This window comes from Mytilus galloprovincialis, chromosome 2, assembly GCF_965363235.1.
Source record: "Mytilus galloprovincialis chromosome 2, xbMytGall1.hap1.1, whole genome shotgun sequence".
Classification (NCBI taxonomy): domain Eukaryota; kingdom Metazoa; phylum Mollusca; class Bivalvia; order Mytilida; family Mytilidae; genus Mytilus; species Mytilus galloprovincialis.
Window position 1 is genome coordinate 93022698 of NC_134839.1, and position 16967 is coordinate 93039664.

General features: G+C 33.1%; 1 protein-coding gene across 3 annotated transcripts in view; it reads right to left on the reverse strand.

Annotated features, from left to right (window-relative positions):
• The window catches only part of LOC143064896 (cullin-2-like), a 30053-nt gene extending 13179 nt beyond the window's left edge, over positions 1 to 16874 (reverse strand). Inside the window, exons 1-9 of one of the 3 annotated variants that reach the window (XM_076238097.1) lie at positions 16766 to 16874; positions 7753 to 7876; positions 7370 to 7471; positions 6863 to 6960; positions 6269 to 6374; positions 5220 to 5510; positions 4771 to 4933; positions 4259 to 4383; positions 349 to 456 (exon numbers count right to left, since the gene is read on the reverse strand). In XM_076238097.1, the coding sequence (XP_076094212.1) occupies positions 349 to 456; positions 4259 to 4383; positions 4771 to 4933; positions 5220 to 5510; positions 6269 to 6374; positions 6863 to 6960; positions 7370 to 7471; positions 7753 to 7872 (1113 nt within the window). In that variant the 5' untranslated portion in view covers positions 7873 to 7876; positions 16766 to 16874. Of the gene's footprint in view, positions 1 to 348; positions 457 to 4258; positions 4384 to 4770; positions 4934 to 5219; positions 5511 to 5963; positions 5974 to 6268; positions 6375 to 6862; positions 6961 to 7369; positions 7472 to 7752; positions 7877 to 16757 lie in introns of those variants that run through there. The other 2 variants (XM_076238098.1, XM_076238099.1) reach the window with 2 other exon arrangements.
• Positions 16875 to 16967: the final 93 nt, after the last annotated feature.

Here is a 16967-nt window from a genome sequence, read left to right on the forward strand (position 1 = left end):
AAGGCTGTATTGTGACACATACTTTTTAATTTCCTTTCATTTGGTCTCTTGTGGAGAGTTGTCTCATTGGCAATCATAACACATCTTCTTATTTCTATATACTGTAAAATCAGAAATTATTGCGTGCATTTATTATTGCGATTTCAGAGAAAATTGACAAAAATGCCAGAATAGTTATTGAGATTTCAGAAACATCTGCATACAGAGATGTGTATCAGATTTCAGAATGCGCGTTCTTATTATTGCGATACTCAACCAGTGGCATTATTCGCATTAATAAAAACCTCGCACTAATTTCTGAATTTACAGTAATATAATTGAAAGAGATTGTAACACACAGGTTTATACCTTATCTAAAGCCCCAACAAATTGTTGGTCTGCATGAAAGACAACTTTGATCAGCTCTGTATATTTACCATGGACTTCTAAGATTGACTCTACAAATTGTCCAGGTATCTGTAAAATAAAACCTTTCAATATATATTTTATATAGCATGCTTATTTTGCTTTGTCAAGACTAAGTAACATATATATGTACAATAATCGGATGTTTAAAATCATTCAGATTTTTCATAAATTTTCAGATTAACTAGAAATAGAGTGAAATTCCCTTATCAGGACAAACAGACTGAATCACCATGTTTTAGCAATCAAAAAAGGGTATCCTACAGTGGAGTTTTGTTAAGATGACATTCATGAGCTGTACAAAGACAGGAACCTCATTATTAGTTGTCATTTGTTATATCTTAATCATTTAAATATTTTTTGTTATTTTGAGAACTTGAAACTTGGTGTTGATGGCATTATTTTGATAGCTCCTAAATGTGACTTTATTTACCTCTATTTTATATTCAGAGCAATAAAGAGCTTGACATATGATAAAGACATCTGTATCCTATCTTTGAAGATTGAGACTTAGACAGCCCATAATATTGCGAGATACCTGATCAACTTCCCAGAGATTTTTGACAAGATGGTACTTATACTATTTAAAAAAAATTTCCTGTTTTTCTATTCTCTATTTGTATTTAAGTGCCTCCTATGCTGTGTGAAATGACATTGTCTTAGATTATTTTACAACCAGATGCTCCGCAGGACGCAGCTTTATACGACCGCAGAGGTTGAACCCTGAACGGTTGGGGCAAGTATGGACACAACATTCAAGCTGGATTGAGCTCTAAATTTGGATTGTGATTAAATAGTTGACACAGCATAGGTTTCTGACAAAGAATGAATGTGGACTAATGAACTTAAAATATTTTTTTTGCCTTTGAGCAATTCACTATGCTGTTGAATATTAATCCTCTCAAAAAAATGTTTGAAGAAATTTTCTTTTTATTTATGAAATCTGAAATGAGAAAAATTTAACCCCCCTCCCACCCATTTTTTTTTCACATCCCCCTTTCCCTTTTTCCAAAACTGATCTCAATTCAAATTTTTAATGGAGTTTGCAACAATAACTTCTTATTTACATACATCATAAAATATTAAAATGTAAAACAAGAATGTGTCCATAGTACACAGATGCCCCACTCCCACTATCATTTTCTATGTTCAGTGGACCTTGAAATTGGGGTCAAAACTTTAATTTGGAATTAAAATTAGAAAGATCATATCATAGGGAACATGTGTACTAAGTTTCAAGTTGCTGTAACTTTAACTTCATCAAAACTACCTTGACCAAAAACTTTAACCTGAACTTTGCACTATCATTTTCTATGTTCAGTGGACCATGAAATTAGGGTCAAAACTATAATTTGGCATTAAAATTAGAAAGATCATATCATGGGGAACATGTGTATTAAGTTTCAAGTTGATTGGACTTCAGCTTCATCAAAAACTACCTCGACCAAAAACTTTAACCGGATGAACGAATGGAGGCACAGACAGACGGACGGAGGCACAGACCAGAAAACATAATGCCCCTCTACTATCGTAGGTGGGGCATAATAATGTGCTTGTTACCACTGAATGGTAAAGATAGTTTTAATTTATCAGTTGGTAGTAAAAGTGAATATACATTGTATATTGTATAAAACAATGATTTAAGTTAATTCAACTACTATTCTGGACAAAGAAAGATAACTCCAATTGAAAATTTCTTGCTATTGCACAATATAGTGTAATTAGATATTTCTTGCTATTGCGCAATACTGTGCAATTGAAAATATATGCTATTGCACAAAACTGTGCAATTGAAGATTTCTTGCTATTGCACAATACTGTGCAATTGAAAATTTCTTGCTATTGCACAATACTTAATATAATAATTTTGGATCATGATTTGAACCAACTTGAAAACTGGGCCCATAATCAAAAATCTAAGTACATGTTTAGATTCAGTATATCAAAAAAGCCCAAGAATTCAATTTTTGTTAAAATCAAACTTAGTTTAATTTTGGACCCTTTGGACTTTAATGTAGACCAATTTGAAAACGGGACCAAAAATTAAGAATCTACATACACAGTTAGATTTGGCATATCAAAGAACCCCAGTTATTCAATTTTTGATGAAATCAAACAAAGTTTAATTTTGGACCCCGATTTGGACCAACTTGAAAACTGGGCCAATAATAAAAAATCTAAGTACATTTTTAGATTCAGCATATTAAAGAACCCCAAGGATTAATTTTTTGTTAAAATCAAACAAAGTTTAATTTTGGACCCTTTGGACCTTAATGTAGACCAATTTGAAAACGGGACCAAAAATTAAGAATCTACATACATTTAGATTCGCCATATCAAAGAACCCGAATTATTCAATTTTTGATGAAATCAAACAAAGTTCAATTTTGGACCCTTTGGGCCCCTTTTTCCTAAACTGTTGGGACCAAAACTCCCAAAATCAATCCCAACCTTCCTTTTATGGTCATAAACCTTGTGTTTAAATTTCATAGATTTCTATTTACTTATACTAATGTTATGGTGCGAAAACCAAGAATAATGCTTATTTGGGCCCCTTTTTGGCCCTTAACTCCTAAACTGTCGGGACCTCAACTCCCAAAATCAATCCCAACCTTCCTTTTGTGGTCATAAACCTTGTGTTTAAATTTCATAGATTTCTATTTACTTATACTAATGTTATGGTGCGAAAACCAAGAATAATGCTTATTTGGGCCCCTTTTTGGCCCTTAACTCCTAAACTGTCGGGACCTCAACTCCCAAAATCAATCCCAACCTTCCTTTTGTGGTCATAAACATTGTGTTTAAATTTCATTGATTTCTATTTACTTATACTAAAGTTATTGTGTGAAAACCAAGAAAATGCTTATTTGGGCCCTTTTTGGCCCCTAATTCCTAAACTGTTGGGACCTCAACTCCCAAAATCAATCCCAACCTTCCTTTTGTGGTCATAAACCTTGTGTTTAAATTTCATTGATTTCTATTTACTTATACTAAAGTTATTGTGCGAAAATCAAGAAAATGCTTATTTGGGGCCTTTTTGGCCCCTAATTCCTAAATTGTTGGAACCAAAACTCCCAAAATCAATCCCAACCTTCCTTTTGTTGTCATAAACCTTGTGTCAAAATGTCATAGATTTCCATTTACTTAAACTAAAGTTATTGTGCGAAAACCAAGAAAATGCTTATTTGGGCCCTTTTTGGCCCCTTATTCCTAAAATGTTGGGACCAAAACTCTCAAAATCAATCCCAACCTTCCTTTTGTGGTCATAAACCTTGTGTTTAAATTTCATTGATTTCTATTTACTTATACTAAAGTTATTGTGCGAAAACCAAGAAAATGCTTATTTGGGCCCTTTTTGGCCCCTAATTCCTAAACTGTTGGAACCAAAACTCCCAAAATCAATCCCAACCTTCCTTTTGTTGTCATAAACCTTGTGTCAAAATTTCATAGATTTCCATTTACTTAAACTAAAGTTATAGTGCGAAAACCAAGAAAATGCTTATTTGGGCCCTTTTTGGCCCCTAATTCCTAAAATGTTGGGACCAAAACTCTCAAAATCAATCCCAACCTTCCTTTTGTGGTCATAAACCTTGTGTTAAATTTCATAGATTTCTAGTCACTTTTACTAAAGTTAGAGTGCGAAAACTAAAAGTATTCGGACGACGATGACGACGACGACGCAGACGACGACGACGCAGACGACGATGCCAACGAGATACCAATATACAACCAAAAAATTTTCAATTTTTGCGGTTGTATAAAAACCTTATGTGTGTTACTGATACAAACTTCAAGTCTTTGTGCTAACATCATTATATCATCCAGAGTTATTGACACTAATCATTACACTTACATTATCTCCCTTGAGATTTTTAACAGCCTCTAAGCCTGTGTTTTTGATATGTGTTTCTATCTCCTGTATCAGTACACCAAGACCTCCATGTATTGGTTTTAACAATTGGTACATGTTTGATAAATCTGTCAAGTAAAATCATTATATATTCACTTATAACACTTAATCAAAAATCACATAAAAAAAGAACTTTTTAGAAATAGGAAATTAGAAGGAGATTTTATTTCCTTCCAATTTCCTTTTTTAGAGAAACAGAAAGACTGAAAGATCTGCTTTGTTCAATTTTTTAATTCTGTGTCTATCCTGACATAAAAATAGTTTTTAAAGTTAATAATGAAAAAAATGTTAAAAAATGATTCTAAACTTTGTGCAGAATTTGGTCTTGTTACGCAATGCACCATATGAAACATGGATGATTATAGTAGTAGAAATTTATGTTTTTTTTAATTTTTAATCTGTTATGTGTGGTAACAAGTAAAGCCAATTTTTTTTATTTTAGAAAGTATACTAACCTTTTCTTTTTTCTACCCTGACCATTTCTCTGCACTCTCCATGTAAGAACTGTAGATGATCAGCTACCATTCTCTGTTGACATTCATGTGTTACTTTGCTGTACGAGCTGGGATGTAAAAATTTCCTACTCCTAAAATCTTCATTGTCTAATTTTATTATTACCTGAAAATTAATCAGCAAGATGGTTATTATCATTTACTTTTTATATTGCTTGCATGTTTTTAACACCAGGATTATATTTCATATTTAACTCAGTAGCTAGATTGAAGTTTCACATTAAATGTTAATTTTAAAGTTACAAAATCATAATATAAGCTTCAAAATAACAACACCAACAATTTCACATAATGAACAATAACCCTTCCCTCAATGTTTGATTTTTAAAAAGACTAGCAAATCATTTATACAAAAATTAATTTGTCTAAAAGTTGCAGAAATGAACATTAACCTTTTCCATGAATTCTGAGCAGTTGCATTCATCTTTGAGTTTAGCTGCCTCTACTCTGTAAAAATCTCCCGTTTCTAACTTGAATGGAGCTTCAAACACTTCTTCATAAAGTTGTAATGGATGTTTCTTTTTATATTCCTCCACATTGACAAATGAATTTATAACACCATGAAGTACTGTTTGATGAACAGTACTGCTCATTCTGTCATTTTTAATATCTGCTAACAAAAGTTTTACTATTGGATCCTTAAGAGGTTCCACCATAAATCTTTTCCAGGTATCTAGGGCAAGCTGAAATAAGCAAGACACAACTTATTATTTTATAATTTCAACTTCTTTTCTCCACATTTTTAACACTTTTGAAAAGTCTGTAATAAAGTTAAAAGAATCTGATCATTTTTATATATATACTTTTAAACTAAATGTTATATAGCCAACTTTCTCATTCATGCCTTTTCCTGTACATTTTTAATGTCACAATACTTATTTAATCACAGTAAGAAAAGATTGTTGAACAAAATAATTTATATTGATGGACCTCAGATCAACTGGTGCACCTCTTTTATAAATTAGAACTCAAAATTACTTTTTATAATTTAATTTGATGTTAAGCAATTCTAATCTTTTTACTATGACTATCAAATCTAATAAGTCTAACCTCTAATCAGAACCTACTTTTCCTATTTCTAATTTCTGATCAGCTGACTCCACAGAGAACCCACCAATCAGAACCTACATTTGTACCTCTCCTATTTCTAATGTCTGATCAGCTGACTCCACAGATAACCCACCAATCAGAACCTACCTTTCCTATTCCTAACTTCTGATCAGCTGACTCCACAGAGAACCCACCAATCAGAACCTACCTCTCCTATTTGTAACTTCTGATCAGCTGACTCCACAGAGAACCCACCAATCAGAACCTACCTCTTCTCTTTCTAACTTCTGATCAACTGACTCCACAGAGAACCCACCAATCAGAACCTATCTCTCCTATTTTTAACTTCTAATCAGCTGACTCCACAGAGAACCCACCAATCAGAACCTACCTCTCCTATTTCTAATTTCTGATCAGCTGACTCTACAGAGAATCCTCCATAACTAAGATCTGCTTCACTATATTTCTGTTTCTTTATAAATGTAGTATTCAAATATCTACAATGAAATTCAAAGAAAATGAATAATATGTAAATGTAAATGATAATTTAGAATAAATGAAACTATACTTGAAATGCATTGTTGCTATATCACAAAGAAAAGGCAACCTTTTAGTTGAGTATTGACCATCAATGGAATTTTCCCAGGCTGCAATACAATTTTTCTAATGAATAAACAAAAAATCTAAAAAAAATCAACCAGTATTACTTTGATAAATGTTGATTCTCACTTCCACACAAAAAAAGCAGAATATGGAGGAATATCTGCAATAAATGCACATTTCCAAAGGTAATTCAAAATCTTAAAGGATGCATATGATAGCTCAAGATTTCTAGTACATTTGTACATGCTCAGAGACCATAAATATAGCTATCATCCAAATGTGTCTTTGATCTAACTTATCTAAAATTGGTGTGTGAATCTTAACTAAAATATAAATTTTCTATCTATAAACAGTTGAACCTCAATAAGTCAAAGTAACTTACCCATACAAAAGATTTAGGAAACTTGAGCCTCTACTATACTCCTCCCAGTATTTATGGTATTGGCTTAAATAACTCTCATCACCATGTTGAATAACATTCTGAAAGGGAAATATTTGTACATTACAATTAATATATACACAAGCTGTTAAAAGAATGTTTATATGATGTTATGATTAATGAAATCAAAATAGGTACCTTTCATGGAATCAGTACTTTTCTCAGGATTGTTTATTTGCAAGATGACATAATTCAGTCAAAATTTCCCATTTTTGCTGGTTGTATGCGAGAGATGAAATTATGAATTCTGTTCTGTTAATGACCTAAGATTCTAATAGTTAGTCTTATATATTTGGCTTCTCAAAATTTTGGTTCAAGCCAGATTTGAGGTTGGTCATCATCTAACTGCTATAACTTATTTTCAGGTAATTTAGGTTTTCATTTAATTTCAAATTAAGATGAATTGGTTGTTAAAGCAACAGATTGACCACTTATCTTTTGACTACATACCTGATAAAGTTCTTGTACATGGTTTTCTAAGAATTGTTTTGTTTCTACATAAAGTCTGTCACTAAGTGGTTCTGGACATGCTACACACAATGCATAGACATCTGTGTACATTGTTAAGGAGTCATATACAACTCAAAACACTATAAGTCAGTTAGAAAGTATTTAGGGAGTTTTATCGTTTCAAAATACCAAGCAATCAGACTTCTCAGAATATATGGATTATATATATCAAAAACTCTGAGATTTTGTTCTACCTTATATATAATTACATGTATATAAGTTCATCAAGTAGGGTCAAACAAGAAACCATACATGAACTCTCATCTTTTTTCAGTCATGACCTTATTTCAATGTTTCAAATTGACCAAAAATAACAAAGGATATGAAAATCTGTCATTCCATGTGGTTCTGTTAACCTTAGCACAGGTAATTACACTCTTAACCGTCTCCAGGAGTACACACCATGTTGTATCAAAGTCTACTTTTCTTGGTTTTAACGACATCTCCCTGAAAAACATAAAGATCTGGTTAACTTATAAAACTGAGTAACATCATGTTAACATTAATCTTAATTGTAGGTAAACATAAGTTAGTAAACTATCAATAAACTCTTGCAAAAGATTGGTTAATAATTAACCCCCTATAATTCCTCCCTAGAAAATTACATGTAGACTATAACAGTACAATTCCAGGTCATCTGATTACCACTGTGCAGTGTATCATATTTATCATGCAACTACATGTATACTATATCAAAACCAAATACCAAACATGTGTTAGGATTAACTTTTATATCTTTGATCTCACTAATTGTTCAATGTTGTATCAATCGTCTTTGGTGGTTAAATTATGAAAATAACAATTTTATAAAGTAAACTAGTGTGCTTGGAATGAGTCAATCAATGCACAGCCCTTAGTTGCAATCCATCTGCATCATTTGGTCTCTGTCAGAGAGTAGTCTCATTGGCAAACATACCACATTTTCTTATTTTTATATAACAGATTACATCAGTAGAATAGAAAATGGAGGAAACAGGGAATGTGTCAAACAGACAAGTCACAACAACCTGAAACAAGATGCTCCGCAGGGCACAGCTTTATACAACCGCAGAGATCGAACACTGAACGGTTGGGGCTAGTATGGACACAACATTTAAACTGGATACAGCTCTGAATTTGGATTGGACAGGGCCAAAAATAAATACTTGTTTGTTTCCCCAAACCCGACCCTATCAAGTCAGGTGAGGGTAGGTAGGTAGGTAAATTATTTTATTTTTTTGGTAAATTTGTTTTTTTATGCCCCACCTACGATAGTAGAGGGGCATTATGTTTTCTGGTCTGTGCGTCCGTTCGTTCGTTCGTTCGTCCGTTCGTTCGTCCGTCTGTCCCGCTTCAGGTTAAAGTTTTTGGTCGAGGTAGTTTTTGATGAAGTTGAAGTCCAATCGACTTCAAACTTGGTACACATGTTCCCTATGATATGATCTTTCTAATTTTAATACCAAATTAGAGATTTTACCCCAATTTCACGGTCCACTGAACATAGAAAATGATAGTGCGAGTGGGGCATTCGTGTACTGAGGACACATTCTTGTTTTTTGGTACTTGTAAATAGGAAATTACAAACCATCATTATAGGGCTGTATTTTAAATTCTAGAGTGTATTAAGCTATCAGTTTCCTCATGTCAGACTTATTAAATAAAACTCTATGTATAATTTGAAATAGTTTATTTAATTGGGTTTCTTTTGAGTGGTAATTTTCCAATAATGACACAGTCTTTGTTGCCCCCACAGCTGCACAGGAGGCACATATATCGGGCTGTGCCACGGTAGAGTCATAATACGGAAATTCCACATGTGTACATCACAGTCTATTTGTAGGTGCACATTCACCACGCCTTCAACAGCATCACCTGAAATAAAGAACAACATAGATCTTTAATAAATAAGAAATAATATTCTAGAGTACTTTGTATATATATATTGGGAATTTTCAAGGAAGAAAATGTCTAAAATACTGAGCCTTCTGTTTATTATATTAAGCAGTATAATCTGTCAGAAATCTGTCCAAGTTCAACGTCAGAGAGTGTTCAAGTAGAATGAAGTTTAAACCGTTCATTGAAGTATGCAATTTTCCACTGAAAGAAGGATTTGAACATTGAACCCATATCAAACACTGAATAACTCAATGAAACATGCATATAAAATACAATCAACTGAGAGTGTTTGTTAAATGTGGAAATCTCATTCAATGTTGGGTCACAAAATCATGCTATGCAAGACCATGTTATTATATATTAAAAATGAAAAGAATATATTTTGGTAATACTATAAAAGCAAACCTTCAGGTGTGATAACAGATCCCCAACAGTAGTCATACTTGGTTAGCAGTCTGTCAAATGCTCTGGATTCTCGAACAGTTACCACTATTTAGAGAAGTATGCATGGGCTGTCTGCTTTAACAAGACTAGTGTGGAGTGATCTGCTTTTATTAGGGACCAAATGATTAATTTAAGAATCATTTAAATCAATTGCTTTCAGGCCTCGGGTTAAATAAGTAACGGCATAAGGAAATCATTAGGGAATTTAGGTAAAGGGGTTTGAAAATTTGCAAAAAAAGGAATGCAAACAAAGGTGAGGAGACTCTCCTTATCCTAAAAAAGTCTACCTTTGCTTGCAAGAAGTAGATGTTGGGACGGTCACTTATTATGCATACCTGTTAAGTTGTTAATAGCTTCTTCTTTTCCCTTAGAAAATTTGTTGACAGCTTGACTGGCTCCCATCATTTTGTCAAAGGTGTTGACAACATTTGAGGAGGAGGCTTCTTTTTCTGTAGAGGTCCCATCAATATTAATGTCAATGCAAAATTTCCAAAACTTAAATAGGTATAGGAAGATGTGGTATGAGTGCCAATGAGACAACTCTCTATCCAAATAACAATTTATAAAGGTAAACAATTATAGGTCAAAGTACGGCCTTCAACACGGAGCCTTGGCTCACACCAAACAAGCTATAAAGGCTTGTATAAAGGGCCCCAAAATTACAAGTGTTAAACCATTCAAAGGGGAAAACCAACGGTCTAATCTATATAAAAAAACGAGAAACGAGAAACATGTATAAATTACATAAACAAAAAGTCTTTATTAAAGTCTAGTGCAAGTTTCATGTCATCATCGTTGTGTGGACTAAATATTTCAGTAGAAACACTTTGTTTTGATACACGGATGTGTTTTTTGTCAAGAGCATCCTCCTCCTCTTCAGTCAATTTTAAATCGGCTATAACGTCCTCACATATGTCTTCAAATATTTCCTTCTTCGAAAATCTTTCCAAAAAGTTTCCAGCCGAATAAACGGCAACAAAAACTGACAGAACGGCGTCCATGTAAATGTATGAACAATCTAGAGAATATTGTTCTGAATATCGTAAAGACCCGAGACCACGTGGAATAAGAAGCCAAGTCGCGTCATCAAGGCGTTTTCAACAATGCCGATTTCAAAGGCGCTTTGAAGAACAGCGTCTCCTTATGTCTTATGTATTTGACTTGTCCATTTCATAGGAGCACCGCACCACCACATGAATTTCGATAAAAAAAAATTCTACACAAAATCGGCAATAAAATTATTCCGGTCGCGGCGATTTTTCCCGGTCGGTCGGGATTGGGGAAACAATCAATATTTTATTTTAGGCCCAGCATAGGTTTCTGACACAGAATGAATGTGGTCTAATGAAGTTAAAATGTTTTGTTTTTTTTTTGCTTTTGAGCAATTCACTATGCTGTTGAATATTAATCCTTTGATATTTGAAGAAATTTTCTTTTTCATTTCTGATATCTGAAATAAAAAAAATTGAACCCCACCAATTTTTTTCACCTCCCCCTTTCCCTTTCCTGTATTCCAAAAATGATCTCAATTCAAATTTCTAACGGAGTTTTCAACAATAACTACTCATTTAAATACATCATAAAATATAAAATGTCATACAGTCATGATTTAAGTTGATTTAACTACTATTCTGGACAAAGAAAGATAACTCCAAAGCAACATTTTCTATTGGTAAATTTCCAATGAAGTTCATTAAACTAAAGTTTTTGGCAAATTTCCAATGGAATTTATTTATTAATAATAAAGTTTTTAGCAAATTTCCAATATACATAATTTAAGAGCAGTTTAGGTGAGATATTAAAATGAGTTTCAATTACCAACCTTACACTGCTTTTAAATTATGTTTTGTACTTACTTGTCCATTAACCTGGAAACCCTTTTCCCCCCTTTTTTGCACCTTATTCCTTAACGGTTTGAGCCATAACTCCCAAAGACAGTTCTATTACCCCTCCCTTTGTGGTATTCCAATATCCAAAATTTAAATACATGGTTAGATTCATCATATCAAAGAACCCCAAGAATTCAATTTTTGATGAAATCAAATAAGTTCAATTTTGGACCCTTTAGACCTCAATGTGGACCAATTTGATAACCGGTCATAAATATTAAAAATCTAAATACATGGTTAGATTCAGCATATTGAAGAACCCCAAATATTGAATTTTTGTTGAAATCAAACAAAGTTTAATTTTGGACCCCAATTTGGACCAACTTGAAAACTGGGCCCATAATTAAAAAAATAAGTACATGTTTAGATTCAGCATATCAAAGAACCCCAAGAATTATTTTTTTGTTAAAATCAAACTAATTTTAATTTTGGACCCTTTGGACCTTAATGTAGACCAATTTGAAAACGGGACAAAAAATTAAGAATCTAAATACACAGTTAAATTCGGTATATCAAAGAACCCCAAAAGTTCAATTTTTAATGAAATCAAACAAACTTTAATTTTGGACCCTTTTGGCCCCTAATTTGTTAGGACAAACACTCCCAAAATCAATCCAAACCTTTCTTTTGAGGTCATAAACCTTGTGTTAAAATTTCATAGATTTCTATTAGCTTATACTAAAGTTATTGTGCGAAAACCAAGAAAATGCTTATTTGGGCCCTTTTTGGCCCCTAATTCCCGAACTGTTGGGACCAAAACTTCCAAAATCAATCCCAACCTTCCTTTTATGGTCATAAACCTTGTGTTTAAATTTCATAGATTTCTATTCACTTATACTAAAGTTATATTGCGAAAACCAAAAGTCTTCGGAAGCCAACGACGAGGACGACTACGGACGATGACGCTAAGGTGATACCAATATACGACCAAAAAATTTTCAATTTTTGCGGTGGTATAAAAACAGGAAATATATTTTTACAAAATTTCCTTCTAGATACTAGCTTTTGATAATTAACAAGCTTCTGTCCAAGTTTGGTAGAAATCCAGGATAGTTTAAGAAAGTGATTAAAATTCCAAAAACTTTAATAATAGAGAGAATGTAATGTTAACTGGCAGAAAACAAGTCTATTTATAAGTAAAAAATTCGTAAGGGTTCCACGGAACCCAGTGTCTCTACTTTTGCTGTTAATCGCAGACTCAACAAAAATGAGGAAAAACATCAATAAAAATTTCCCTCTCGATACTGTCTTTTGATTGAAAGAAGCTTCCAAGTTTGGTAAAAAAATCCAGGATAGTTTATGAATCTAATAAATGTTTTATAAACTTTAACTGCAGACTGTATGTAATGTTAACTGGAAGAAAAACTAAGTCCATTTATAAGTAAAATACGGAAAAAGTGAATTTTTTTTTTACAAAATTTACTTCTGAATAATATCTTATGATCAGAAACAAGCTTTTGTCTAAGTTTGGTACAAATCCAGGATAGTTAAAGAAGATTATAAAAATTTTAAAAGCTTTAAGCACAGAGTGAATGTAATGTTTCCTCGCAGAAAAACTAAGTCCATTTATAAGTAAAATAAGGAAAAGTGGAAATTTATTTTTACAAAATTTTCTTCTGGATACTTTCTTATGATCATAAACAAGCTTCTGTCCAAGTTTGGTACAAATCAAGGATAGTTTATGAAAGTTATTAAAATTTCAAAAACTTTAACCTCAGAGTGAATATTTGTGGACGCCGCCGCCGCCGACGGAATGTAGGATCGCTTAGTCTCGCTTTTTCGACTAAAGTCGAAAGGCTGGACAAAAAGGATAAACAGAATTTTTTTTTCACAAAATTTATTTCTGGATACTATCTTATGATCATAAACAAGCTTCTGTCCAAGTTTGGGAGAAATCCAGGATAGTTTAAGAAAGTTATTAAAATTTCAAAAACCAGAGTGAATATTTGTGGATGCCACCACGACAAACGGAATGTAGGATTACTATGCCTCGCTTTTTCAACAAGTTGAAGGCTCTACAACAAATGGTCATATTCACTAGCCAATGGTTATGATCCAGTCTTCTCCTCTCCACCCTTGGCAGATTAATGCAACATTTGTGATTACAAATTACAATACTGTGCCATCTATCAGTAGATAAAAGTCATGGCTAATCTGACTAAATCATTCTCGACCAATGACAGTATTTGATATCTCTTCAGCATGGAGGTGTAAATAATTGTGTCTAGTGTTTTACAAATTTTGTGAAGTAAAATTAAAAATCAAAAATATACACTGCCATTCCAACAGTTGCACTAGAAACATACCCAGGAAATCAAATTAATTGATAAAGAACTTCCAAATTGTCACTAAATATTGTCCTATGTTTTTTGGTTAAAGACTTGTTGGACAATCAGCACATGGAAATTGTTTATTGCATGTTCTACATTTACATGTGGTCATCTTCCAGGTTCTTTCTGATTGGATGCAACCTGTTACAACTGAGACCAATGAATAAAATTGAGAATGGAAATGGGGAATGTGTCAAAGAGACAACAACCCGACCAAATAAAAAACAACAGCAGAGGGTCATTACATTTTGTACCTTGTGGAATCAATAATTCTATCTTAATCCACCAATGATGGAGAGAAGGGAACTAGCTCTTAACCTTTGGATATGGAAGATGATAAAATGGTGGAAAGCTTGACTTGGTTTAAAAACCATGGTTCTAAAATACCTTCATGATATGATAAATTTCCAGTGGGACTTTTTGTTTTACAACACAGCTTAAAGAAGCATACATTTACCAGTAATCCCCATTGGAGTCCTTCCCCTCAGAGATTTGGGGGGAGGGAGGGACAACCTAATAAAAAAAATCTTCCAGACTCAGAAGGGTGTTTTCACACCGCCTCACAACCCATAACTTTACCCACCATAACTTTAGGCAATCCCTGAAAAGGTATTATATACCGTATGATTTGATCAATGTAAAGCAGTGTGCGGTTGTGTTCAGATGTGAAAAGAACTACATGTACCAGACTCAAGTTCCCAAAAAAGAATTTGATTTCCATTTTAAAAGTATAACTATGTATAGATAAAAACACAATATTTACATACAATACACCGAATCTCAATTTATTCAATGATCTGCCCTAGTTGATCTGGAGTCATTTGGGGGAAAATGTGTCATCATCAAATTTTTCTGGGGAAAAAGCGCTATGGACACGTAAAAATATCCTCGTCTCATGGCTAATACATGTATGAATGCATTTTGACGTTGTTGTTATCAGTTTTGGTAGGTGGCTTACTTATATAGTAATTGCGCCTTAAATTCATATAACATAAATATTACGTATATATACTTTCAGTCCTTAATTTATTTTTAGTATTACGTTTTGGCGAGTAATTATATGAAACTTATATGAAACATGGTTGACTGAGTTACTAAGAAATATATACATGTTGAGAGACAAAAAAAAAAAAAAATAACAGAATGTACATGTAATAGGAAAATGAAAGAAAAGCAAATGATAGTCCCTCATGAAATGTACATTATTGATAGGTATCATAAAATTGTTTAGAAATTTTGACGTCACAACTTCCATTGAAAAAGCATGCATAATATGAATTCTTATGATGTACGAAAACGTGATCTGACCATGCATTAGAACTATCTTCTTCTTCTTTTTCTTTAAGGTCAACAAGGCTTCAATACTGAAGAATACATGTTGTTGCGCATGCGTGATTGACAAAAATTTATACAAAATTCATAAAAATATTTTATAACAATTGGAGTGTTTGTATTTACAGATTGTGATTAAAAATATATGTACATATTTTGTTTGAATTTGTTTATTTGAAGCTAGAGAGAACAGCTGGTGTTAGCTGATTTCTAAAGCTGTCAACAGTGGTGGTTTCAATTGCAGTTTGTGGTAGTACAAATGTAAATTCCATTGAATAATTGTTCGCGGGAAGTATGACCATTTGTATGTGTCCTTGGAAGTTTGGATGTGTCTGTATGTCTGAGTATGATTTTGTCTTGTTCTGCTGTCTGTTTGTTCAAGAATATGCGATGGAATGGCTACAAGACAATGTATTACTTTATAAAATAAAATAAGTCTGTTTTTTAAGCGTCTCTCAGCTAGTGGTGGCCATTTCAACTGATTTAGCATGTTTGTGACACTGCTCGTGTAATCGTAGTTGTTGTGTACATAACGAGCAGCGCGTCTCTGTACCTTTTCTAATTGTATATGTTGTTCTTTCATATGGGGGTCCCAGACACTACAACTATATTCCAGTTTGGGTCTTACTAGTGCCTGGTATGCTCTTGATTTTGTTTCTGTGTTTGTAATTTTTAAATTTCTTTTTAGAAAACCAAGTGATCTGTTCCCATTTGATACTATGTTGTCTATATGTTTGTTCCACTTCAGATTTGATTGTAAGGTAATGCCTAGATATTTTGTGGATGTAACTGATTCGAGAATGTGATTGTGGAGGATGTAATTATGCCGGTAGTTATTTTTCTTTTGAGAGATGGAAAGGTTTGTACATTTATCAGGGTGAAATGCCATAAGCCAATCTGACTCCCATCGAGCTGCTGAGTCAAGGTCAAGTTGTAGCTTATTGAATTATCTATCTTCCTTTTTAATTGGGGGGGGGGGGGGGGCAGTGTCTGCACGTACCCGCATGCGGGATCTTAAACGAATAGTCAAAGACTTGAAAGTGCTGTTTGTAGGCTATGTATACACGCATCGGGTTTTAAAATCAAATGGAATCCAATCAGGAATACAACGTGAAATATAAACGACACTGCCTTTTTTTTTACCAGTTTTGAGTTTAGCCTAAACTTGAGGAGATAATTTGTATCCTCGAAGTTACTGAGTAAAAAACTCTTGTGACAAACATGACCTTTATTTAAATAATTTGGGAACTGGGATGGGATCCATATGTTCACCAAAATGAGCAATACAATCAGTTTGTTGATTCTTATTTGTGGAGATCATTATTGACATAAATTTAGCTGGCAGAATAAAAATTCCGCTAAATTAATCAGGATACTATGAAAATATTAGAACAAATTATGTTTACGAATATTGTTGGACGATAATAATTTTAGGTTTAAGATAACTATATAACACACTGTTCAACCTGTGATTTGTTTTAAGAGTCGGATAGCAGTTATTGGTGAAGTTTTGTCAACTTTTTATATCACTGATTGCGATGAACAGGAGGTCGCCATTTTCTGTCACGTGGGAAAACTATTTGCATATATTTGTTAAAAAAATAAAGAAAAGAATATTCTAAACTTAGCGTATGCACTCATTTCAAACAATAAATTATAGTTCCGGAA